Source organism: Nuphar pumila, chromosome 2 (genome assembly GCF_984573655.1).
Source record: "Nuphar pumila chromosome 2, dmNupPumi1.hap1.1, whole genome shotgun sequence".
In the NCBI taxonomy this organism is placed as follows: Eukaryota; Viridiplantae; Streptophyta; class Magnoliopsida; order Nymphaeales; family Nymphaeaceae; genus Nuphar; species Nuphar pumila.
In genome coordinates this window covers 115,600,929-115,628,555 of record NC_143250.1, presented here as the reverse complement: position 1 = coordinate 115,628,555, position 27,627 = coordinate 115,600,929, and the positions used below count along the sequence as shown (strand labels likewise).

Sequence of the window (27,627 nt, the reverse complement as noted above, 5' to 3'; positions counted from 1 at the left end):
ACACATCCAGATGTTCTGATAGATCCTGACTCCTTATAAAGGGAGTAATTTGCCTTTTCCAAATAAGGAAATGAGAGTTATTGAGTTTTTCAGAAACAAGCTGTGGAAGTAAACTAGAAGACAAATTTGGAGAGCAGGAACCCAAATTCATATGAAACAATCTTTTAAACAAGAAGAAACAACAAAAGCAATAAAAGAAACACATGTCATTGAAAATATCCAACAAATGACCTACTTTCAAACATGTATCAATGCATAAACGAGATCCTTTTTTTTAGGGATCGATTAAAGCAAAATACATAAATATGCAAGTACAAGTTTCCTTTTCTTTCAAAAGAAGCCTTGAACCAATGATACTTTGTATATATATAGAAGTAGGTCAAAACAAGAAGGTGATATATATATATATATATATATATATATATATTGGTAATGATAAGGTGCTCCCGGAGTACTTACTTCCACCTAATAAAAGCTTTAGATTTTCAAATTTCTTAAACTTTTTTTGTTGATCAGTCCCTATAGATATGATCTGTAAGCATTATTTAGTAGAAAACAAGTTTTAGATCATGTGATTATAGCATACATGTATGTCTTTTAAGACCTTTAAAAATTAACAGCTCACAATGTATCAAAATTTCATGACTTAAAAAATCCTATTTTTTTGTCCGAAAAACATGATCCAAAGCATGATTCCTATGAAGTAAACTATGTTGAGTACATCCATAAGGTTTAATTGAGAAGATACAACCTACAACCATGATTTCTAGTATGTGGGAATAGGTACTCTTGGAGCACCGTAGCATTACTCTCTCTCTCGATATATAATAGAGATATAATGAGGAAAAATACCCTTGTGAAAAGCATTGAGGCATAGCGTAGCGGTCCATCAAAAACTGAGGCGAGGCGTAAAGCGTAAGCCTCAATTTTTTTTTGAAAACTTAAAAAAAACTTAAAAAAAAAACTTAAAAAAAAAACTTAAAAAAAACTTAAAAAAAACTTAAAAAAACTTAAAAAAACTTTAAAAAAACTTTAAAAAACTTTAAAAAATATCTAAAAATACAAATAAATAAAGAAAATGTTTTATTGATGAAGCAACAACCAACTATATTATTCGCCTCGTTTTGGTCTTGTTAGTGGGCCCTGGGGAACCCCCAAATCCAGCTAACGTCACCTATATTAGAGGATATTTTTCATGACTTTAATCAACTTTATAAAACACTTAGCCAAAATTTTAGAATTTCAAAATTTAAAAACTATGAAAAGACACATGATATTACACCTGATGCGCTTTGTAGGTGCGCATCGAGGTATAATATGCTGCGCCTCGCTTCGAGGCACACTTTTTACGCCTCGAAGCCCGTTTTTAACAACTATGACCTAGTCCAAATATAGACAAAAACTGACGATATCCAGATCTAATGAGACCTGATATCAAGATTAATTAAGAACATGTTTTAGAATATTGAGAAATCAGATCGTGTCCACCGAAACTCATGATATTCAGATATGAGATCAAGAACAAAATAGCAGTTTTGCTGACAAACTAGATAAAAAAAATATCAAAAACTGATTTAACGTTAAATATGATAATTAGATGCAAAAGAATCAAGCAGAGATGATTTATCACAGCAGCTTGACAAGATTTGATCAAGAAGGATGATACAGAAGATAAATATAAACCAGATTGGTTAGATTTGATATAAAGACAAAATAAATAAATAAAGGAAAACAGAACAAGAGAGGGATCCAAAGGAGAGAAAAAAGACTTAGAAAAGGCCACCCAAAAGGCAGATCAAGATCTATAAGAACATACCTGGAAGAAATCCGATCATTCGGCCCTACTTTGATACCATAATAAAATATGGCTCACGATCTTTTAACCAAGTTTACTGCAGAATAAGAAAGAAAAGAAGAAGGGAGTGGACATGCTTGTTTTTCTATAAAATGTTCCTCAAGAGAGGGAAACTTGTGGGCTGGCCTTCTTTTATAATAACAAACTTTACACTTTACAATATTGCCCCAATGTTTATCTCTAATATAATACAAATAAAAGGGCAAAAGAGTAACACCTGAAGTTTACAACATGACTCTCTATGACGCGAAATGGATCTGGACTCAACCAAATCCAGATCTAGATCTTTGGGTTCACGTCTCAATACCATATCTTGTCCAAGGGCTTCATCAAGTACATTGAGGGTGATTGTCCGAAGCCCCAACTCTCATTCACAAAGATGGTGGATGGGAACATAAAATTCCTTGTTGAAGATGAGAAAGTCGCTGCCACCCTTGGGTTTGAGAAAAGACACATGAAGTGGCGAATGGACCATGCAAAATTTTTGGCATGAATTGTGAGTAGTGTGGATGCTTACATTCTTGATTCTTGATAATGTGGCACAATTCAAAATCGCCAAGGAAGCACGAGAATTCTTAAGAGACATGTACACTATGAAAGACATGGCTCATTGGTGGAATCTTCATAAAAAAGTAATGTCATTGAAGCAAGGTGACAAATCTATTCGGGATTATTACAACGAGATCCTATGGAGGAAACTTGCCGTCTTGGAACCTAAGTGGGAGATACCCGCGGATCTTCGCCTACGAAAAAACTGCAAAAGGAACAATTCTTCATATTCCTTAATGGTTTAAGCCCGAGTTCGAAGGGGTGAGGATGATGCTACTCCATAAACCCAATATTCCTTCTCTCCATGAGACTCTTATCGAGTTGAGTATGGAGGAAGGAAGATTGAAGGAGGATAAGGAAAACAAAACAAGTGTATGTTCTTTCTGCCTCCAAACTCAGTGCCACTACCAAGGCATATAAATCTCCACACTTTGAAAAACAAAACAATGGATGATCAAGGAAGATCATATGCCACTTTTGCAATGAACCAGGGCATATCAAGCTGGATTGCCCAAAGTTAAAGTCAAAGGTGGCTTCTGTTGGAGACACCTCCTCCAAAACAAGCAATGATGCCAACAAAAAAGGTGGCAGACTTAAAGATCTATCAATTTCACAATTGACAGATGCTCTACAACAATTTTTGAAGACATCTACTACTTTCGGTGCCGTGGTCTCATCTCTTCTCCTCCGGGTATGACATCTTGGATCCTTATCTCGGGAGAATCTTTTCACAATACCTAACGAGTCTCTACTATCCAATTCTTGTACCAATAAATTCTTTTTAGTGTTTCTACCATTGATGACATTTATTTAGAAATCACTAGCATTGGAGATTTAAAAAATGATTTTAAAAATCTATTTGTTCTAAAAGTTAGAGTTATTCTCAATTGAATGTCAATTTACTTTCGGTTTTCAAAATTTTGGTCAAAGGTATAAAATCTCCTCATCTAAGGGTTGCTTGGTGCAAGATCTGCAATATGAGAAGTTGATTGGGGAAGGCCAAGAAAGAGGAGATTTATACTACATGGATTTTTTATGTGTTCTTAAAAACTCTTTTTGTAAGTATGCCCAAGGAAAAAATATTGAAACTTGGCATAGAAGACTAGGTCATCCGAATGTATTTAAATGATCTCATTTTCTTTTTTTGAAAAAAATTGTAATGAGAAAGAATTTGTTTGCAAACATTGTATACTTAAAAAAATGAAAAATCTTTAAAAGACATAGGCATCAACATCTCTACACCTACGAAGATGTGTTATCATAATAAAAGTGTCATCTATGTTGCAAGCAATCACACTTTGCACGAGTTGACAAAACACATAGGGATGGATTGCCACTATGGTCATGAAGAATTCCTCTAAGGGAACTATCAAGTTACCTTATGTGACATCGAAATATCATTTTTTCGATTTCTTTACTAAAGCCTTGACATCACCTTGCTTCCCTTTTCTTCTTAACAAACTGTCGGTCATTTCCCCGTCAGTTTGAGGGGGGTTGTTAAACATATTTATATATGTATATATATATATATATATTATATGTATATATGTAACTTTTATAGATTGTCATATAGATATTTTTATTTTTTCATTTATTTGTAATAGGTATTGTCCACTGGGGGAAGTTCGGTCTTTTTATTTTTATTCTTATTTTTGTAATAGGCACTACCCATTAGGGAAATTATAGACTTTTCTTGTAGCCGTTAGGTTTAGCCGAACTAGCTGTTGGGATAGTCCAACGATTAGTTTGACTAGCCGTTGGACTATCCCAACAGCTAGTTGGGCTAGTCTCTATCTCTCTTTCTCATGTATATATATGTGAGTTTCTTCCCACATTTATTTTATGCTTTTCTTAAGCATTTTATCAATACAATATTATTTACTTTTATGTGTTTCTCAGCCCTTTAGTGGCTGGCTATTGTGGCTTTGTATTTGTGCACAGCTTACATTGTATTGTGTTGTGCACATATTTTTTGTATTTCATTACAACTTCCTCTCCCAATACTTGTAACCAAGGTTTAAAAAAAAACATATTTGTGCCCGTATTGATCATACCACATAAGATGCATGTATTGTTAAAACTCTTTTTTTTAATAAAAAATAAACATCCAAAAAGTTTGAGAAAAAATTAGGAAAGATTATAAGAAAATCATAATACATGAACCAATGGCATTAACTACAAAATAAAACCATAATATTGTGAAGAATCCTTGCAAACAATCAAGTTTTCAAATAACTTGATACTTCAAATACTCAAGACACAAAATAAATGCACAATGTTTATAAGCTTTACACCATAAAAGAAGTACAATAAATGCACAATGTTTATAAGCTTAAGGAGACAAAACTCCTTCCTGTAATACTTATATTCAATGGGCTCACATAGCCCTTATTTATAAGGCTTACCAACACTTAAAGAACAAAGCTTAAGGCGACGGTTGGTCAGTGGCTGACTACTGTGTACAAAAATATTACATAAAAAGAACAAAAATACGAAATGAAAAATTACAAAAATAAGAAAAATTAAAAAGGAGGAATTATAATCATATTCAAAAACATGAATATGCATAAAATGTAGAAATGACTAAAATATCCCTACAGCTAATACAAGAAAGAAATATATTATATATATATATATATAAGTAGATGGATACATGTATATATATATGAAATATATATATGTATATGTATCTTCTTTTATATATATAAAATATATATAGAAAATACATTGTCTTATGAATTACAATTTAACACCCCCCCCTTAAACTTAGGGCATAATGACCAAAAGTTTGCCAAGAAGGAAGTTGAATCGCAGAGAGCACAATGATTTGGTGAAGAAATCTACCAGTTGATATTCTGAAGTTATATATGGAAGATCTATGACTCCTTTCAGATATGCTTTTCGGACATAGTGGCAGTCCATCTCGATGTGTTTAGTCCGCTCATGAAATGTGTGGTTTTTGACAATATAAATTGCACTCTTGTTATCACAGCATAGCTTGGTGGGCCCTTCTACATTAATCCTCATATCTTCTAGTAGCTGATGAATCCATACAATCTCCATGGTAGCAGTTGCCATGGCTCGGTATTTAGCTTCGGTAGAGGATAACGATACCTTTTGTTGTTTTTTAATCTCCATGAGATTAGTGAGTCTCCTAAAAAACATAAAAGTCAGTGGTGGAGTGACAGGTATTTGGATCACCTCCCCAATCAGAGTCAGTATAAGCTATTAAATTTAATTTATAGGAAGAGGATAAAAATAATCCCTTATTCAACAATCTCTTTATGTATTTGATAATCCACAGAATTGCACTCATATGAACGGATGTTGGTGCATGTTGAAATTGGCTGGTAGTATGAACTGCATGTGAAATATCTGGTCTAGTAATACTCAGATACATCAAGGAGCTTACAAGCTGTTTGTAGGGAGTGGGATCTTTAAGAAGAATTTCATCATCAATTTTCATTTTGGTTCCTACTATAGCAGGAGTATCACAAATTTTATCATTTGTAATACCTGATCTGTCAAGAATCTCAGAAGCAAGTTTAGTTTGAGATAAAAAATAACCTCTATGTGAGTATGCAACTTCAATTTCTAGAAAGTAGGTCAGAAATCCTAAGTCAGACATTTCAAATTTATCTTTTAAAATAGATTTTATGCTCTTAATTCTTTTAGAATCGCTTCCGGTCTATGTCACACGGACTCGGCTAAGGAGGTGCCGCACCCGAGTCGACACGCCCCGACACGGGTGCGGACTCGGGTGCGGCTTCGGACTCGGCTCGGACTCGGTCAACGAGTCCAGGCCGAGTCTGTCCACATTTTGGACTCGGTCAACTTTGACCAAGTCCAAAAATGTCCCTAAAAAACCAATTTTTTATATTTTTTATTTAAAAAAATATATATAAAAAGAGTGACAGTGCTGCAGTCACAGACTGTGACTGTGCTGCAGTCACAGACTGTGACTGTGTGACTGTGCACAGTCACAGTGCTGTGGACTGCTGTGACTGTGCACAGTCATGTGACTGTGCACAGTCACACGGACTGTGCTGTGGCATTTTAAAAATAAAATAAAATTATATATATATATATATATATATATTTTATTTTATTTTTTTTTGCCGAGTCCCCGTGTCCAAAAATTTTAAAATTGTGCCGCACCCGTGTCGCACCCGCACCCGCACCCATGTGACATAGCTTCCAGTTATTAGCATATCATCGACATATAGCTGCAATATTACTATTCCTACATTGGATTTTCTAACAAATAAAGCGGTATCAGTAAAACATGAGGAGGAACCATTTTTCAACATTACAGAGTTAAATCTGTCATACCAAGCCTTGGAGGTTTGTTTTAGTCTATAAAGTGCTTTCTGGAGACGAAGTACTTTCCTTTAGGAGTCTCCATTCCTGGAGGAACATCCATATACACTTCTTCATTTAGATCGCCATTTAAAAAGGCATTTTTAACATCCATTTGGTAGATGTTCCGTTTTTTAATAGAAGCGATGGTAATAAGGCATTTGACAGTAACCATTCGTGCAACATGGACAAATGTTTCTTCATAGTCAATCTCGTATTCTTGACTATATCCTTTGGCTACTAGACGAGCTTAATATCTTTCAAGATATCCATCGCTCTTGGTTTTGACCTTAAACACCCATCTACACCCTATAGTTTTCTTACCCTTAGGAAGATCTTGAAATTCTCAGGTCTTCGCTCTTCTGAGAGCTCTAAGTTCATTATCCATAACTTCTATCCATTCAATACTTTTTTTGGCTTCTTCAAAGTTTTTGGGTTCCACATGAGTGAATGACACTAAGGCAAGCTCTATGTTTAGGTGTGAATGAATCATAAGAAATGAACCTAGAAGGGACTTTTCTATTTCTCTCAGTTCTTCGTGGATTTTCCTCATTTGAAGATGTAGTTCCACTAGATTCGTTATATTTTTCTATTGCACTTCTAAAACTATTTTTATCTCTATGAGAATATGTGATAAGATCTATAGATGTTCCTTCATCAATATGTTGATAGGTAGGTGGGTGTAATAAAGAGTTATTTTCCTCAACTTCATTATCACTCGAGTCATTATGTGAGAACTCATCATCACTAGCATCATCATTTCTAGATAATAACTCAAATAAAAATGAATAATCCATATTTTCTTCATAAGGTTTACATCTTTCAAAACCACTAACATTTTTCACAAAACTCACATTTCTGGAAACATATAATTTATCGTTTTTAATATCGTAACATCGAAACCCCTTTTGAGTTTCGTAGTAACCAAGAAAAGCACATGTGATAGTGTTTGGTGAAAGCTTGTCATTCTTGTCTGTAAGAACAAAACATTTGCATCCAAAAATTCTTAACCTATTATAATCAGGTTCTTTTGTGTACAACTTTTCAAAGGGTGAAATTTTGTTTAAATTTTTGGATGGAAGCCGATTTATGAGATAGACAGATATGAGAGCTGGCTCGACCCAATTTTTTTTTGGTATGTTTTGCGAAATGAGAAAGGTTCAAGTAGTTTCAATAATATGTCTATGTTTTCTTTTGACTAATCTATTTTGTTGAGGTATTTTCGAACAAGATTTTTGATGGAGAATACTATAACTCTCAAGATATCTTTTGAATTCATTTGATAGGTATTCTCCTCCACAGTCAACAACAAACAACACCAACTACGCCTTCATCTCAAAACAATTTGGGTCAGCGATATGAACCAACAAAGAAAATCATTCTGTGTCTTCCACATGAATCCTTCTCCTCCAATCATTTCTATCCAATGCCATGTCCTCCGTGAGGTTCATGTTAGATTTTCAATCTCCAGGTCGTTCCATGCGTGAGAGTTGAGAAACAGAGAGAGATCGAGAAAGGGAGAGAGAAGTTGGGGAAAAAACCGATACCCTATTATCTTAGGGTCGGTTGCTGTGTATACTCATTTATATTAACATGCTATTACAAAAATTAGGGTACTAAAGTACCCTCATTACAATAAATTATATTACACAATGCTTGGGAGAGAAAGGTTTAGAATGGTTGACAAATCTTTTTAACTTGATTTGGCGAACAAATAAGATGCCTAATGAGTGGAGGAAGAGTACTTTGGTGCCTTTATATAAGAATAAGGGTGATATACAAGATTGCACAAACTATCGTGGTATAAAACTCATGAGTCATACTATGAAACTTTGGGAGAGGGTGATTGAGTCTAGGTTGAGGAAGGTTGTCATGATATCGGAGAATCAATTTGGTTTTATGCCTGGAAGATCAACTATGGAAGCTATACATCTTCTTAGACAACTTATTGAAAGATATAGAGAGAGGAACAAAGATTTGCATATGGTTTTTATTGATTTAGAGAAGGCATACGATAGAGTACCTAGGGACGTTCTCTGGTGGACAATGATGAAGAAAGGTGTTTCTCTCAAGTACATTAGTATAATTAAAGATATGTATGAAGGAGTAGTAACCAATGTCCGCACTTGTGGAGGGGTGACAACCAATTTTCCGATAACGGTTGGGTTACATCAAGGATCTGCTTTAAACCCTTTCCTATTTGCGATAGTGATGGATGAGCTTACGAGATCAATTCAAGAAAATGTACCGTGGTGTATGTTGTTTGCTGATGATATTGTTTTGATTGATGAGTCTAGAGCTGGGGTTAATGCTAAGTTAGAATTATGGAGACAGACATTGGAAGCTAGAGGTTTTAAGTTGAGTAAGAGTAAGACTGAATATATGGAATGTCGGTTTAGTAAGCAACGAAGTAGGGATGGGAGTGTAGTGAAGCTTGGTGAGCAAGATATACCGGTGAATGATTATTTCAAATATTTTGGGATCCATCATTCAAAAGTATGGAGAAATTGATGGAGATGTAAATCATAGGATAAAGGTTGGGTGGATGAAATGGAAAAGTGCTACTGGAGTGCTGTGCGATCGTAGAATGCCATTGCGGTTGAAGGGAAAGTTCTATAGGACGACTATTAGACCCGCTTTACTATATGGTACGGAATGTTGGGCTGCCAAGAGACATCATATTCAAAAAATGAGTGTAGCTGAGATGCGGATGCTTAGATGGATGTGTGGAAATACAATAAAAGATAAGATTCGGAACGAAGAGATACGTAAGAAGGTAGGTGTTGCACCCATTGAAAATAAGATGCGAGAGAATCGTTTACGGTGGTTTGGACATATTCGGCGAAGGCCTAATGATGCTCCAGTTAGAAGGTTGGAGAAATGGGAAAATATATTAGTTAAAAGAGGTCGGGGTAGGCCTAGGAAGACTTGGATGGAGATGATAGGAAAGGATATGAATGCTTTGAACCTCACCGAGGACATGGCGTTGGATAGAAATGATTGGAGGAAAAGGATTCATGTGGAAGACCCAAAATGAATTTCTTTTTTGGTTCATATCGCTGACCCCAATTGTTTTGGGATGAAGGCGTAGTTGTTGTTGTTGTTTGTTGTTGTAATGCCATTAATGAGAAGTTAATGTCACGGGTCTGGATCTCCAGATCCATGACCCGTAACAAGGGAAAACACTTCTTTTCAGTTCAAAGCATTCATATCCTTTCCTATCATCTCCATCCAAGTCTTCCTAGGCCTACCCCGACCTCTTTTAACTAATATATTTTCCCATTTCTCCAACCTTCTAACTGGAGCATCATTAGGCCTTCGCCGAATATGTCCAAACCACCGTAAACGATTCTCTCGCATCTTATTTTCAATGGGTGCAACACCTACCTTCTTACGTATCTCTTCGTTCCGAATCTTATCTTTTATTGTATTTCCACACATCCATCTAAGCATCCGCATCTCAGCTACACTCATTTTTTGAATATGATGTCTCTTGGCAGCCCAACATTCCGTACCATATAGTAAAGCGGGTCTAATAGTCGTCCTATAGAACTTTCCCTTCAACCGCAATGGCATTCTACGATCGCACAGCACTCCAGTAGCACTTTTCCATTTCATCCACCCAACCTTTATCCTATGATTTACATCTCCATCAATTTCTCCATACTTTTGAATGATGGATCCCAAAATATTTGAAATAATCATTCACCGGTATATCTTGCTCACCAAGCTTCACTACACTCCCATCCCTACTTCGTTGCTTACTAAACCGACATTCCATATATTCAGTCTTACTCTTACTCAACTTAAAACCTCTAGCTTCCAATGTCTGTCTCCATAATTCTAACTTAGCATTAACCCCAGCTCTAGACTCATCAATCAAAACAATATCATCAGCAAACAACATACACCACGGTACATTTTCTTGAATTGATCTCGTAAGCTCATCCATCACTATCGCAAATAGGAAAGGGTTTAAAGCAGATCCTTGATGTAACCCAACCGTTATCGGAAAATTGGTTGTCACCCCTCCACAAGTGCGGACATTGGTTACTACTCCTTCATACATATCTTTAATTATACTAATGTACTTGAGAGAAACACCTTTCTTCATCATTGTCCACCAGAGAACGTCCCTAGGTACTCTATCGTATGCCTTCTCTAAATCAATAAAAACCATATGCAAATCTTTGTTCCTCTCTCTATATCTTTCAATAAGTTGTCTAAGAAGATGTATAGCTTCCATAGTTGATCTTCCAGGCATAAAACCAAATTGATTCTCCGATATCATGACAACCTTCCTCAACCTAGACTCAATCACCCTCTCCCAAAGTTTCATAGTATGACTCATGAGTTTTATACCACGATAGTTTGTGCAATCTTGTATATCACCCTTATTCTTATATAGAGGCACCAAAGTACTCTTCCTCCACTCATTAGGCATCTTATTTGTCCGCCAAATCTTGTTAAAAAGATTTGTCAACCATTCTAAACCTTTCTCTCCCAAGCATTTCCAAGCCTCGATAGGTATACCATCTGGGCCAACTGCCCTTCTTGATTTCATTTTCTTCAAAGCCTCTGCAATTTATTTCTTTTGAATCTTGCGCATGAAGTCACGATTCATCTCATGAAAAGGAATGAACAATTCTCCTCCAGAGTCAGTTCTAAGAATTTTCAAGTCACCATTAAATTGGTTTTTGATCATCATATGATATTTTTTGAATGTCGTAAATACCTCATGTTTGTGCTTAAGAAAAAATATCCAACGATATCTAGTGTAATCGTCGACAAAAATCACATAATACGAAAACTCCCCTTTTGATAAAACAGGTGCCGGTCCCCATACATCCGAATGGACAATTTCAAATGGTTTTGTTGTAAGCATAGATCTTTGATTAAAAGATGAACTTTTCATCTTTCCAAGAGTACAATCATTACAAGTGAAATCACTTTTACAAAGATGTTTAACAAAAGGTAAATAAATTTTTTTAACAATATTGGGATGCCCAAGCCTTTTATGCTATACATTAATATCTTTATGTTGGACAACATTACAAAAAGGATTTTTTGGAATTTGAAGAAAGTTGACATAGTATAAATCTCCTTTCCTAGAGCCTTCTCCAATCAACTTCTCGGACTGGCGATCCTGTATCCAATATTTATCAGATGAGAATTTTATATCACATCCATGGTCCGAGAGTTGAGAGACCGAAAGCAAATTTAAGTTCAATTTTGGTATAAATTTAATTTTTGGGATAAAAAAACCTTGTTTTTCAAAATTCTCAATTCCTTTGATTTCAAGAGAAGTTCCATCCGCGGTTGAAACAAAGGATGAAGATGAATTTTTTGAATATTCGGAAAAGAAACAAATACTTGAGACATATGAAAGGAGGCACCCAAATTTAAGAGCTAAGAAGTCTTACCAGGAGGAGAGAAAGTTGACATGGCGGCTCCGAAAATTGCTTCCTTGAGAAGAGGTTGAAACACTTCCACAATTTAATGTAAAGAGAGATCTCCATTGGAAGAAGATGAACTTTCTTCCTTTTGGGGTTGGGATGTGGTAGCCACGGCTAGCAACTTCTTCCATTTTGGACAAATCGGTTTGATGTGTACCGTTTTTTTACAAAAATGACACATAATTTTGCTATAATCTCTTTTTCCGCCTTGCCCACTATTTTCTCTTGCTCCTTGATTTTGATTTTTGAAGTGGGGAGGTTTCTAGGTTCTGAAATTGTTTTTCGGCCTTGAAACGGTATTAACACCTTCACCTTTTTCTTGGTTGGAAGGTGCATCAAGAACACTTGGGTTATTTTTGCTTATACCCATACGAGTCTCTTTCCCACTTAATTTAGTAATTACATCTTCAAGAGAAGGGGAAGTAAAGGCGGATAGAAGTGAGGATCATATTTGTTCAAATTCGGGTCTAAGCCCATTTAAAAAGTTGAAAAAGTGATCTTCTAATTGTTTATGCCTAAGCTCAATGGCTTCACCACTCCATTTGGGCTCAAGCATGGCAAACTCATCCCAAATAGAGGACAACTCTGCGAAATACTCTCTAATAGTCATTTTGCCTTGTTGGAGGGTCAAGGCCCTTTTTTGAAGATAGTACTTGTGGGACAAGTCTCTTAAAGTGTACATTTTTTCAAGATATTGCCACGCTTAAGAGGCTTTTTTAAATTTGATAATGTTGGCATTGATTCTTGTTTCAATGGATGAGAAGATCTATGATAGGATTTTAAAATTTCTCATCTCCCATTCCTCATGTTTCTTACTATAGTCTTCAAGCACTTTGATTCTCTCTTCACCTTCAAGAATCTTTATTTCTCTTCTTTCTACCAAAGTAATCATTGGTTCCGGTTCTGGTATTGAGCTTTGGACATCTCAAAATCCTTTACCCTTAATATGTGCTTCCATATTACCGGCCCAAATATGATAATTTGAGCCGTTGAGTTTGAACCCAAGAGAGAAGTGAGAGTCTTTTTCCCCCATTTTGAGAAGAAGGGAATATAGAGTGAAGATCTTACTACAAGCGAGTCTTTAGAGCTTACTTGATGTGGTATGATTCTTTCGATATATATTGCAAGTAGTCTCCATGCCGAGGATCAAGAGAAAGGTAGGTGCATGCTTTTCAAGGCACACGATCTTCTTCAATAGTCACCTTCCTTTTTCAATAATTTCCAACGGCTCTGATACCATGTGAAGAATCCTTGCAAAGAATCAAGTTTTCAAATAACTTGATACTTCAAATACTCGAGACACAAAATAAATGCACAGTGTTTATAAGCTTTACACTACAAAAGAAGTGCAATAAATGCACATTGTTTATAAGCTTAAGGAGACAAAACTCCTTACTGTAATACTTATATTCAATGGGCTCACATAGCCCTTATTTATAAGGCTTACCAACACTTAAAGAGTCATTGGGCTATTCCCAACAACTCTTATTAGAGACGTTGGGAATCAGCCGAACGTCTCTCTTTTTAAACTGTGTACAACAGTGAGTGGTTGACTGTTGTACATTGTACACAATCAGCTACTGACTGTGTACATAAATATTACATATAAAGAACAAAAATAAGAAATAAAAAATTACAAAAATAAGAAAAATTAAAAAGGAGGAATTACAATCATATTAAAAAACATGAATATGCATAAAATGTAGAAATCACTAAAATACCCCTACAACTAATACAAGAAAGAAATATTATATATATATATATATGTATATGTATCTTCTTTTATATATATAAAATATATATAGAAAATACATTGTCTTATGAATTACAATTTAACAAATATCACATATCAAACAATTATGAATTATATAAAATATCACACATCCAATAATGAAGATAGTATATTGTGAATGACATGCATGTGTCACAAGATACAGGGATGTATCATATGACACTTGATACAAATACAATACACACCCAAATCGGGTTTTGAGTGTGTTTCATATCGCTGTACTTGATAGACATACATATCGTACAATACATTGTGATACTTACAATATAGCTTGTAATATTTAGCCAACCTATTATTCTCATACTCCAAAATGCAGTAGTTCTAACTTCTAACTTCTAAGTTAGGGCTCTTGAAGAAGCAATTTTCTAAAAATAAGATATTTGTGAGAAAACCCTTTCAAGTAGTGTAGATCAGACCTCTTATCGTTAGATCCCCTTCTACCTTAAAAAGCGAAGATCATACCTCTGTTCACATGAACCTAGCCTTAGGTTGGATGAGGCACCCAAGGGTTGGTTTAGGTATAATCTTGAACTTTCCGGGTTTGGTTCTAGTAACTGACCGACCCAAATCCGTTTGTTCGGGGTTGGTATAAAATTTGACATCCGATTAGATATTCAGGTTGTATCTGGTTTTATATAACTCGGGTTTGGAGTCGGATTCAGTATTAAATGCTAACCCGATCAGATTTTTATGGGTTAAAAAGTGATATGTTGAAAATGTGTGGCAGCTTATGAAGATGCATTTAAAGGGGTTTTGTTACTGTTGAGATTATAAGAGGTTTTATGGTTGTCTTCTTAAACTAGAGGTTATTTGAATTTTTATTTTAATGAGGGACTTATGTGTAATTTCTCCTTTTGGCCTCTCTCTATTTAACATAGAGATTAGCCCTAATCAAAGATAACGATTCTCTCTCTCTCTCTCTCTCTTTCCCTTTTATGATTTGTGTAAAACCCTTGTGGTTCACAACATGGTATCAGAGCCACGTTGGTTCTGAGCATCTGACTGTATCAACCCTCCAAGGATCGGCTCCTGCGTGCGCAACATCTGACCTAATCTGTTCGGCTTCAGCATGCGCAACATCTGACTTGAACAATCGTCTTCTTTTTGGAATCTCATGTGTTCAGCAGAAACGCAGATCTGAACACAACATCTACAGGATCTGATCTGACGTCTCCCTACTCTAGCAGGAACTCAGATTAGATGGTGATCGTTGACAACATCTACAACTTGTGAAAGTCGAGGTAGTTGTGCGTGGAAGGAACAAGCAATACGATCGATCCAAACTGCAGTCTAGATCGGGTTCTTCATATGGTGATCCAACTGTCTTGGATGTGATTTCAAAGTGAGTCAATGGGGGGTAGTGTGGATGTTGAATAAGTCTCCAGTTTCTAGCATGAATCAGAGGCATATTCGTGGTGGATGTGCAGTCGTGGTATTCATCTCTATCGTAGTTGTGATATGCATATCTATCGTGGTGGATGTATAGTCGTGGTAGATAGCCTATTGTAGTCGTGGTATTCAGCCTATCGTGGTCGTGGTTGCTCAAGGATGATGTTGGTCGTGAAGTGTGAAGCAGGAGTGGTGTCGCTGGATCATGATCAGACTGTTGCTAATCGTGAAGGGTGAAGCAGGAGGGAAACTTCTGCACAGGTCGTGTGTGCTGGTGAGGTATGATACAGTTTTAATTGTGTGTGTTCAGACCTGGGTATCGATCTGAGGGTGAATGATACAGTTGTGTTTAATTCAAGTCTGAGTTCAGTTTTGGGTGATTATAAACTTCCTGTTATGGTTGTGGGTTTTATGCTGCGTGTCGCAGTTTTTTTTTTTGTGAACTAAATCAGATCTGATCAGTGCCTCTTAAATCTGATCAGTCCTATTAGTGTTGAAGATCGGTGTGGGGGAATGTTTGTGAAGTGAGACACATCTACAGCCATATTCCATGGCTGAAACACATAAAACTGAATTGAAGAATTGTGAAGTGTGCGTGTGTGGTTGTACCTGAGTTTTAAATCAAGCCCATCATTTTATCTTATGGCTCAAGGGGCTAAACCAGGTGAAAATTACTCCAATGACTCTGTAACTCTTAGCAGGGCTGAATATGATGAGCTCCTTGCCTTATGTTCATCCACTTCGAAGCCTCCTGGTGCAGAGGTTGCAGGCTCGGCAAGAGATGGCCTTCGTGGCCAAGGTGGTAGGTGGATCATTGATTCAGGAGCATCCAGTCACTTGTGTGGGAATTCATGTAACTTTTTAAATTTAAAACCGGTCTCAGATAAAAAAAGGGTAGTCCTTGCTGATGGCAGTTCTTTCCCAATTGTAGGGCAGGGAAACATGTCTATTTCCCCTACCCTTCAATTGTCAAATGTTCTTCATGCTCCTTCTTTTCCACAGAATCTATTATCTGTCAGTCGAATGACAAAAGAGCTGAATTGTAGGATAATTTTTGATCCTATGGGTTGCACTTTTCAGGACTTGCTTACGGGGAAGAGTATCGATGGCGGCTATGAGGAAGGTGGTGTGTATTATCTACATCAACCAGTGGGTTCTGTCTATTCTGCTGTTACGTCTTCCTCAAGTCCTTTATTATGGCATCATCGTCTGGGTCATCTTCCAGTGCCAAAACTTCGTCGAGTCATTCCTCATATACCTCCTTCGGTTTCTTTTCAATGCGAAACATGTCAATAGAGAAAACATTGCCGAAGCTCTTTTCTCTCTAGTCAAAGTCCATCGAGTCAAAGATTGTTTGACCTTCTTCATGTCGATGTATGGGGTCCGAGTAGGATTCCTAGTAGGTCTCAGTGTCGTTATTGTTGATGACTTCTCAAGGTTATCGTGGGTCTTCTTGTTAAAAGATCGGTCTCAAGGCCCTGTCATTCTTAAATATTTGATTGTTGAAATAAAAACTCAATTTGACGTGTGTGTTAGAATTGTTCGCACTGATAATGCTCTTGAGTTCAAATCAAAAGACTTGCTTCAATTCTATTCTGATAAAGGGATTCAACCTCAATTTACATGTCCTCATACATCCCAACAAAATGGTGTGGCTGAGAGGAAACATAGACAAATTCTCAATGTCGCTCGGTGCCTAATGATTCAATCCAATATGCCTGCGTCATACTGGGGAGATGCAGTTTTGACTGCTGGTTTTCTTATAAACCGCATGCCTTCAAGTTCTGTAGAAGAACAGATCCCAATCCAAATTCTCCATCCTGAGGTTCCTCTTTTTCCTATCCCCCCTAAAGTTTTTGGATGTGTGTGCTTTGTGCATAAGCTGGGTCCTGAACGAGATAAATTTGCTTCACAGTCTATTAAATGTGTTTTCCTTGGGTATCCTAAGAATAAAAAAGGATATCGTTGCTATGACCCTATATCCCATAAAGAGTATGTCGGTGCAGATGTTACCTTCTTTGAGTCTACTCCATATTTCTCCAGTACTACTCCAAGGTTACAGGAGAGTCAGGGTGATGTCTTTCCTCTGCCAATTCCTCCTTTTCCTTTAGAGTCGTTCACTCCACATCCTGTGGCTCCATCCTCTTGGGAGTCTCGATATAGAAACCCTCCTATAGTGTATACTCACAGGTTACCACCTACCTCCATGCCCCCATTATCTTTTTCTCCTGAGGTAAGTATCTCTGAGCATGCTGAAGTTTCAACTCTTAATGAGGATCTTCCTATTGCTCTGCGAAAAGGGAAAAGACAGTGCACCCTTCATCCCATTTCTCAGTTTGTTTCTGAAGTTAATCTTGGGACATCTATGAAGAATTTTATCTCGGCTTTGTCTGCCTCCTCTGTTCCGCTTCATCACAGTCAGGCTCTATTCGACCCCAAATGGATGCAGGCTATGCAGGATGAGATGGATGCCCTATGCTCTAGGGGCACTTGGGACTTGGTTGATCCTCCAACTGATGCAGATATTGTTGGCTGCAAATGGGTATATACCATTAAATATAACTCAGATGGGTCAATTGAACGGTACAAAGCCCGGTTGGTTGCAAAAGGCTATACTCAGACTTATGGTGTTGACTTTTTTGAAACTTTTTCCCCAGTCGCTCGTCTTGGCACTATTCGTCTCGTTCTCTCTGTTGCAGTGCACTATGGATGGCCCTTGTCTCAGTTGGATGTCAAGAATGCCTTTTTGTATGAAGATTTACATGAAACAGTGTATATGCAACAACCCCCAGGCTTTGAGGTTCAGGGGGAGTGTCAGAAAGTGTGCAAGTTGAAGAAGACTATTTATGGCCTGAAGCAGAGTCCTCGGGCATGGTTTCAAAAATTATTTGAGGTAATGTCGGATTTTGGATTTGTCAGGTCAGCCTCAGACCACTCCTTGTTTATCAAGAAAACTAGTTCTGGAATTGTGGTTATGGTGGTATATGTCGATGACATCATATTAACAGGAAACAGTGCCCAAGATATTTCCGCAACAAAGGATCATCTTCAGAAACATTTTGTTACTAAAGATCTTTGTTCTTTTCGATATTTTTTTGGGTATTGAGGTTGCAAGAAACAAAGAGGGCTTAGTTTTGTCACAAAGAAAGTATGTGATGGACTTATTAAAAGAGACTGGAATGCTAGGAGCAAAGCCAACTAACATTCCTATGGATCCCAAAACGCATATGGTCGATATGTGGATAGTACCAGTTTTAGATCCTTGGTGGGTAAGTTGTTATATGTGACCGTTACTAGACCTGACATTTCATTAGCTGTGAGTAAAATTAGTCAATTCATGGATAAACCTACCAAAGCTCACTGGGATGCAACTATGATAGTTCTCAGGTACTTAAAGTCATCTCTTGGTAAAGGACTGTTGTTTAAACAAAATCCTTCCTTGGACGTTGTTGCTTACACTAACGCAGATTATGCGGGGTCTATCAAAGATAGAAAGTCAACAACTGGATTCTGTGTTTTTGTGGGAGGAAATCTTGTTACCCGGAGGAGTAAGAAACAAACTGTTGTAGCCAGGTCGAGTGCTGAATCAGAATACCGAGCTATGGCTCAGACCGCAGTTGAGATCATGTGGGTAAAATCAGTTTTGACCGAACTTCAGGTGAAAGTATCTCTACCTATGGTGATGGTGTGTGACAATAGGGCGGCTACATATATTGCCAACAACCCAGTTTTTCATGAAAGGACTAAACATATTGAAGTTGACTGTCACTATGTACGTGACTTGATTTAGGCTGGTTATATTTGCACAGATCATGTATCTTCCGAAGATCAAGTTGCTGACGTCTTTACCAAGGCCCTTGCGAGGCCTAGTTTCTCCCATTGTTGTGACAAGCTGAGCATGATTGATATCTATGCTCCAGCTTGAGGGGGAGTGTTGAGATTATAAGAGGTTTTATGGTTAAGTCTTCCTAAACTAGATGTTATTTGAATTTTTATTTTAATGAGGGACTTATGTGTAATTTCTCCTTTTGGCCTCTCTCTATTTAACATAGAGATTAGCCCTAATCAAAGATAACGATTCTCTCTCTCTCTCTCTCTCTTTCCCTTTTATGATTTGCGTAAAACCCTTGTGGTTCACAACAGTTACCTTTTTGACTTTCACTGACATACAATATTGATACTCTTGCAGATGTGAAGATGAAATAAATGTTCAGTGATTATCAAATAACACTATTTCCCGTGTACTTTCAATAAACTTTTATGCAAACCTTTGGGGCCTTAACAAAAAGACAATTTTTTTTTGAAAATATCCTCATTTGTTGTGACACCAAAGTTGGACTTGAGTGCCACATCATCCATTTATTTTTCAATGCTTTTGAAAGTTGTAATTCGTATTTCATGCATGTCGACCAGTGTTGTAAGTATCGTACCATATCGTTACTTTGGGCCTAATCGATACGATACACACCTGTAGCGTACCTGTATCGGGTGTATCATAATGTACACCCTCTGAATTGTACGATACAACCCAATACAGGGTGTATCTTACGATGCACAATTAGTGCATTTTATGTTGCACTCAATTTGTTTTTTTTTTTTTGAAGTATATAAGAAGACCGTTGTTTTTTTTTCGAAATATATAAGACTCCTCAAGGTGAGTTTGTGTTCACTCCTAAAGAACTTGAAAGTGATTTAGGGCTTGATTTCTTGCAAGAAGAAGATGAAGTCTTCATTTTTGTTTGAACTTAAAAAAAATTGATTATGTAAAATTTTTAAGTATTGAGAAACACTTGGGATTTTATTTTTGTTTATGTAAACATGCACTGTTATGGATCTTATGACTTGTTAGCTTAGTGTTGTTTATTATTTCACAATTTACATTTTTCTTATGAGATATGCATGTCATTCATAGCAGCTCATGGAACATAAATGCTTCATATGTGATTTTATGATTGTATTTTGTGCAATTCATAGTCCACTTCATTAGTTTCTCTGTCATTGCATGTCAACTAATGGAGTGTGTTGCTATTAAAATATCCACTAGAACAAGATGAAAGAAGACTAATATTGCTTTATTTGAAGGTTTGATCTAAGAAATGTCTATGTTTGATGAACTACAGAGGAACTCAGAGCACAGCGGAAGAAGCAATTGAAAAAAGATACTGCTTCTAAGATAAAATCACTGGTTGATGAGGTAATGCTATGTCCATAATTTTCCAGCAAATAGATGTGTAGGGTACCTTTTTGCCTGTTCCAGCCTTTTTGGTATCAAATATAATTTCATTCTCATGATTTAAATGTTAAAATAACTTTTTTAGAGAATGTCATTTCATTTCTAGATTTTGTTGTGTGTGTGTGTTGGAGAGAGAGAGAGAGAGAGAGAGAGAGAGAGAGAGAGAGAGAGAGAGAGAGAGAGAGAGAGAGAGAGAGAGAGAGAGAGAGCACCCTCCTGTGGGCCCATCTAGACCCTATGATGGTTTGGACTGCCCATACCATCCTCCCCTTCTCATTGACACAATAAACCTCACTCTTCGCTTGATTCTCTAACCACCAACTGGAAAGGGAAGAATCACTCTCATTTTTTGGCTGCATTGGTCACTAGCTAACGGCATGGCAGGAGGGCATTCTCCTTGTGACCCTCTCTTCTATAACAATTCATTGCCTTGTGTAGAAGTTCAGGGGTGCACCTTCCCGGCTGGGAGTTGTGATCCCTTCCATTTGCAGCTAGTGCTCTGTTAAAAACAATGGGATGTCTGTATGGAGAGAGAGAGAGAGAGAGAGAGAGAGAGAGAGAGAGAGAGAGAGGGCCATTTGATTCTCTTACAAGCTGGTCTTGATGCGGTGGTGAACAGGTGCGCCTACCCTTGTGTGTGTGTGCGCGCGTGGTGAACAGGTGAGCCTACCCTTGTGTGTGCGCGCGCATGTATGTGTGGTATATCATTATTGACTAATATTTCCATGTAGTCCCTGCCTCTTGCATATATGCACATTATCTCCTTTGTTTCACTTTTTTTTGTTTCTTTTTTCTCTACATGCAATTATTTCCATAGCTTGTTAATAAAACATCTGGTTGACCTGTGATTTAGGGAAAGTACGAACAGCAGTATGAGAAGTCAGGAGAGTTTCAGCAACTATTAAAGCAGAAAGTGCAAGAAATATTAACAGAAAAAGAATGGCGGAGGAGGAAAATGCAAATGAGGGTACTGTATTGATTTTTTCTAACCAGTTTGTACATCTGGCTAGTTAAGCATGTCTTAACAGCATTGCTGCATATGCTTTTTCTTTCTAGATATCCGAAGAAGAAGGAAGATTAAAAAAAGATGAAGAAGAATCAAAGGAGATGTGGAAACGAAAGCGTGAACATGAGGAGCAATGGGAAGGAACACGAGAAAAAAGGGTTTGTATAGCCTCCTATTCTAAGTGAATTGAAGTTGCTTTCTACTACATTTTTGTTCATTTTGGTGCAAGATTTTCCAGTCTTTCTGCATATTCTCCCTGACACCTCACTCAGCCATGCTCTTCACTTTTAAAGAAGATTATTGCAACTTCAATGCAGAAACATCTCTTTGCTATGCGTTTGCTCTAAGCCCTGCTCCTTTTACTGATTGTTCACAAGCTCACTTTTTCTGAGTAATGTGGAAGAGGATCGAAACATGCCACTGAAAACTACTGAGAATAAGGCAGGCTGTCAAGAATGTAGAGGTGGCTGAATGTACAGCAGTCCGCTCCTACAGCGTTTGATCGGTAGATTCACTTCAGAGAATGGTCAAGGGAGCCTTGCAGCTTCCAAACCACTGCACTAGATACTTTCATAGTCAGTCCATCATGCCTCTGTTATATGTCGTCTAGTCTTGTAGCCTATAGTGTGCAGAAAAAACAAAACAACAACCTTTATTAGTGGGCATGGGCGTGGTTGTTGGCATAGGTGTTGAAGTTGACTATATTTAATGTGCTTAGTCTAGTAACCTAAGGAACCAATGTGATGCCTAGAATCCGAATTATATGATTTGTATGCAGGAGAAGAAAAAGAAATGCAAGGGGGGAAGAAGAAGAAGAAGAAGAAGAAGAAGAAGAAGAAGAAGAAGAAGAAGAAGAAGAAGAAGAAGAAGAAGAAAGGGCAACAACTCTTTTGTGTCAAAATTAAAATAATAGAAGCAAATTATTTTTACCTAGGTTCACCTATGGAACTTACGATAGGCCACACCTAGGATGCCTATCTTTCTAGGCACACCTTCCACTACTTCACTACTAAGGGCTTAGCCAGCCTACAACCTAAGCTAAATTTACAATAGGTGGAGTTTGTGTGACATAGTCAAGAAACTAGCTCTTTTCGTTTGCAATGTTGATCTTGTGGAATTTTCATTAGTGCAATCTAATTTTTGTAGACTAGGTATTTTTAGCGCAAGGACTCCTTGAGAAAGGCTTAAAAAGGTTTCTTTTCTTCCAAGATAATGGTATTAGCGATATTTGTATTTACCTTTTTAGGTTGGTAAAACTTTTTGTTGTTTATATAAAAGCTTAATATATGTGTAAAGTTATTGGGTTCTCTATCTGGTTGATGACTTGCAATCTGTGATTCAGAATATCTCAGTGAACCTGGATCTTTATAGTCCTAATGATCTTAGCCTAGCATGCTTAGATCTTCAGAGACCTAGCAACCCATTGTTAAAGTGTGTGTGTGTGTGTGTATATATATATATATATATATATATATATATATCTTGATGTAATAAGTAGTACCCATTAAGGGTATTTTCATCATTTCACCACATGTAATTAGATGTGTTCATTAGGGGCACTTTAGGTTTTTATTTCTTTTTGTATTTTACCCATTTCATTGAGGGAATTATAGTCTTTATAATGCTTTTAAAATAGAGCTGTTGGGGGCGCTTCCAACGGCTATATTTTTAGCTGTTGGGAGTGCTCCCAATGGCTCTAGATAGCCTTCTTTTGTGTATAAATAGGGGTGAACCCCCTCTTGTATTTCAAGCTTGTTCTCAAGCATTCTCTCAATAAGATCCTAATATTTTTTATGTTGTTTCTCTTGCCTACAAGTGACATTGTGTTCATAATTGTATCTTGACCCATAAGGAGTCTCTATTTGTTTATGTTGTTCTTGCCCATAAGAGGGGCTTGTTTGTATTTATTGCTTCTCATTACATGGTATCAAAGCTTAGGTGCTCTTGAGTTGTAACTTGTACGTGAAGATCAAAAGGATGATCATGAGATTGGTGAAACATTGGTTCGTTAGTGCATTGCTTTAGGAAGCACGCCATCAAACTTCTTAAACACATTTCTTGCAATCTTCTTCTTTTTTTCTTCTCTTCTCTCACTCTTTCATTTCTTGGTGCGATAACTGAAAAAATAGTTACGGTTGTTCCTACCAAATTTGATAAGAAAAATTATATAATGTGGGTCACGACCATTAAAAGAATTTTAGTTGGCAAAGATTTGTGGGACTATGTTGATGGCTCCATATCGGAACCCTATGTCACAGAGATTCGACCAGCAGGGTGCCGCACCCTCGTCGACGTGACACAACTTGGGTGCGGGTAAGGCACCTGGTGTGGTCAAACCGACACTGGGTGCCGTCAACGCACCCAGGGTCTTCTCGAACCCGTGCCCTGCTCCGCTCCTCTCCCCTTTCCCCTGCTCTTTTGGCTGGCCACGGTAGCCACTGCCTCCGGCAGTAGCCTGGCCACTGACCCTCTCCCCTTCCTCTTGTTGGTGGACCATGTAAGATGATAAGTTCTTGTATCATCACCAAATAAGACTTCAAATGGTCTTAACCAAAGATCACACATAAGAACCACAAGAGTTCAAACTCAATACCCGAAAAAGGGTATGCAACAAAGAGAAAAATGTATATTTTATTGGCTGGAAAAATCCCACATAAAATCATACATTGTAAGGGGAACTTGCCCCATATTTATACAAGAAATCAAAGACAAGAAGAGGGAGTCGTTGGGCTCCAATGATTCTCTTACCTTTTTGACTAAGTCAAAATATTGACTAGTCAAAAGGTTATACATATACAAAAATGAAAAATGAAAAAAGTAAAAAATCCTATTCTAACTAAACTATTCTAACTAAAATAAAGAAAAACTAATTCCTAGTTAGCCTAGGATATTACATATTATTTAACACTCCCCCTCAAGTTTACGGTTGGATAACCAAATTTTTTTTCAAGAGAAAGTGAAATCGAGGAGCTGCGAGAGGTTTGGTAAAGAATTTGCCAGTTGATATTCTGAAGAATCATCGGGAAGATCAATGGTGTCGTGTAGAAATTTTTCTCGCACATAGTGACAATCCATCTCGATGTGCTTGGTTCATAGTCGTGATGCTCCTATGCTCTGAACACCCATATCATGAAGTAAGCGCCTTAACCAAACGAATTCCATAGTGGTTTGTAGCCATGACTCTGTATTCGGCTTCAGCTGATGAAACAAAGACTTTCTGTTGCTTCTTGCACCTCCAAGAGATTAATGATTCTCCTAAAAAAACACAAAAATCAGTAGTTGAGTGTCGAGTATTGGGATCGCCTCCCAAATCTGTATCAGTATAAGCAATTAAATCTAAGGAGGAAGAAGCAGACAAGAAAAGTCCTCTAAAAATGGAGGTTCTAATATATCTAATAATACGTAAAACAACTCCTATATGAACAGTGGTAGGGACATGCTGAAATTGGCTTACTGTGTGAACGTTATGTGCAATGTCAGGTCTTGTAATGGCGAGATAAGACAGTGCCCCGACAAGTTGTCTGTACGGTGCTGAATTTTCAAGTGGTTCTCCATCATCAATCTTCATTTTGATATTTACAACTTTGGAAGTGTCGACCTATTTTCATTTGAGATTCCAGACCTGTCAACAATATCTAGAGCAAATTTAGATTGAGTTAGCAAATAGCCTTTAGAAGAATAAGCAACTTCTATACCAAGAAAGAATTTTAAAGAACCCAAATCACTCATTTAAAAGTTTGTTTTGAAATTTTTTTTAATGTTGGCAACTCCCTGTTGATCACTTCCAATGATGATCATGTCGTCTACATAGAGGAGAATAATAATAATACCTGTATCAGAGTTCTTAACAAACAAAGCTATGGCAGTAAGACAAGATTGAAAATCAAAATCATGCATAACTTGACTAAATTTGTCATACCAAGCCTTTGGGGCTTGCTTAAGGCCATACAAAGCCTTATTTAAACGAAAAGTTTTTTCTTTAGCATTACTAATGCTAGGTGGTGGTTTCATGTATACTTCTTCGGCTAGGCTTCCATTGAGAAATGCATTCTTGATATCCATTTGATATATATGTTATTTCTTTACAGAGGCAAGAGCTACTAAGGTCCTAATTGTGATAATTCTAGCGACTGACGTAAAAGTTTGTTCATAATTTATTTCATATTCTTGAGAATAGCCTTTGACAACTAATCGGGTCTTAAGCCTCTCAATAGTGCCGTCACTCTTGATTTTAACTTTGTATATCCATCGACAACCTATAGGTTTTTTGCTTGACGGAATATCTTGAATAGTTTAGGTATTCGCCTTTTCTAAGGCATTTAATTCTGCAGTCATTGCTTCAACCCGTTCAGATTGTTCCTTTGTTGTAGCATAGTTAGAGGGCTCTATGTTGGAGTATATTAAGGCAACATAGGCTTGATATTTTGGTGAAAAAGACTCATAGGACACAATTTTTTCAAGGACTTTTGACACCCTAGATGATCTTCTTGTTGGTATTTGTTCTTGTTCTTTAATATTTTTTTTAGAGTACAGGGTTCTAAATTACCCCGTCTAGAGTATTGAATACAATCTTGACTACCATGAAATGGTTCAGGACTTATCATATCATTTTGATCTTCTTGGCTTTCACCAATATCACCTTCATCAATCTTTGGAACTAAGTCCAATAAAAAGAGTACTCATCTAATTTTTTAGAGTTCTTATTTTCAAAAAAACTTTTCTTTTCCAAGAAGGATACATTTCTTAACACATAACTTTTTAGTTTTAAGATCAAAACATCTATAGCCTTTTTGGTGATTTGCATATCCTAAAAATGCACACAGAATAGCACAAGGGGAGAGTTTGTCATTTTTGTTAAAAAAATAAAACATTTGCACCCAAACACCCTTAACCTAGAATAATCTGGAATTTATTTGAAAAGTTTTTCAACAGGAGATGTATTGTTTAATGAAGAGGATGGCATTCTGTTAATAAGATAAATTGCAGTTAGAGTAGCTTTGGCCCAAAAAGTTTTTTGTACTTGATGTGTAATGAGTAGAGTTGTTGTTTCTATAATATGCCTATGCTTTCTCTCTGCTAAACCATTTTGTCATGGAGTATAGAGACATGATCTTTGATGTGTAATACCATGTAAATTCAGATAATCGTTAAATTCTTTTGATAAAAGCTCTCCCCCTGAATCAGTACGAAAGATTGAAATATTATCTTTAAACTGATTTTTGATTATATTATGAAATATTTAAAAATGTGAAAAAACTTTGAATTTATGCTTGAGAAAATAGATCCAAGTATGCCTTGTAAAGTCATCTATAAAGATTACATAATACATAAAACAACCCTCTGATATAACAGGTGTGGGGCCCCACACATCCAAATGTACTAACTCAAGTGGTCGAGAACAGACAAAAGTTCTTTCTTGAAAAGGTAATCTCTTCATTTTTTAAAGAATATATTTTTCACATGTAAAGGTTGTTAAATTATGTATCTCAATCTTGTAATACAATACATATTTTATATATATAATAAGTACTACATATACATATACTTTATATATGTATATGTATATATAGTACTTATTATATATATAAAATATGTATTTTTCTCAATATCAGCCGTAGGGGCAGTTTAGGTATTTGCTTTATTTTTACGCATATTCACATTTCAAATATGCATGTAATTTCATCTTTTTTTCTTTTCTGTTCTTTTGTCTTTTCTTTTTTTTTGTTTTTGTCTTTGACTTGCCTTGGGGAGCCCAACCATGTAGACGTTGGGCCCTTCCAACGGTCACAATTGTGACCGTTGGGGGGGCTCCAACGTCTACTTGTTGGCCCCTCCAAGGCCTCTTGCATTGTATAAATAAGGGGCTCTCCCCTTTGTAATGTTCATGGCTTTGGGATTATAGCCCAAGCTCGTTTTAGTGAAGCTTTTGACTTTTGGGTTCGCATTTGCGCATTTGTGAGTTTGTATTGTGCTCTTTGTGCACAAGTG

At 36.8% G+C, this 27,627-nt stretch overlaps 1 protein-coding gene across 1 annotated transcript in view; it reads left to right on the top strand.

Moving 5' to 3' along the window:
• LOC149846845 (uncharacterized) overlaps positions 1-27,627 on the top strand; it is a 146,536-nt gene that overhangs the window by 64,867 nt on the left and 54,042 nt on the right. Inside the window, exons 5-7 of the mRNA XM_089996606.1 lie at positions 20,521-20,594; positions 21,487-21,600; positions 21,690-21,797. Coding sequence (XP_089852732.1) covers positions 20,521-20,594; positions 21,487-21,600; positions 21,690-21,797 — 296 coding nt within the window. The remainder of the gene's footprint in view (positions 1-20,520; positions 20,595-21,486; positions 21,601-21,689; positions 21,798-27,627) is intronic.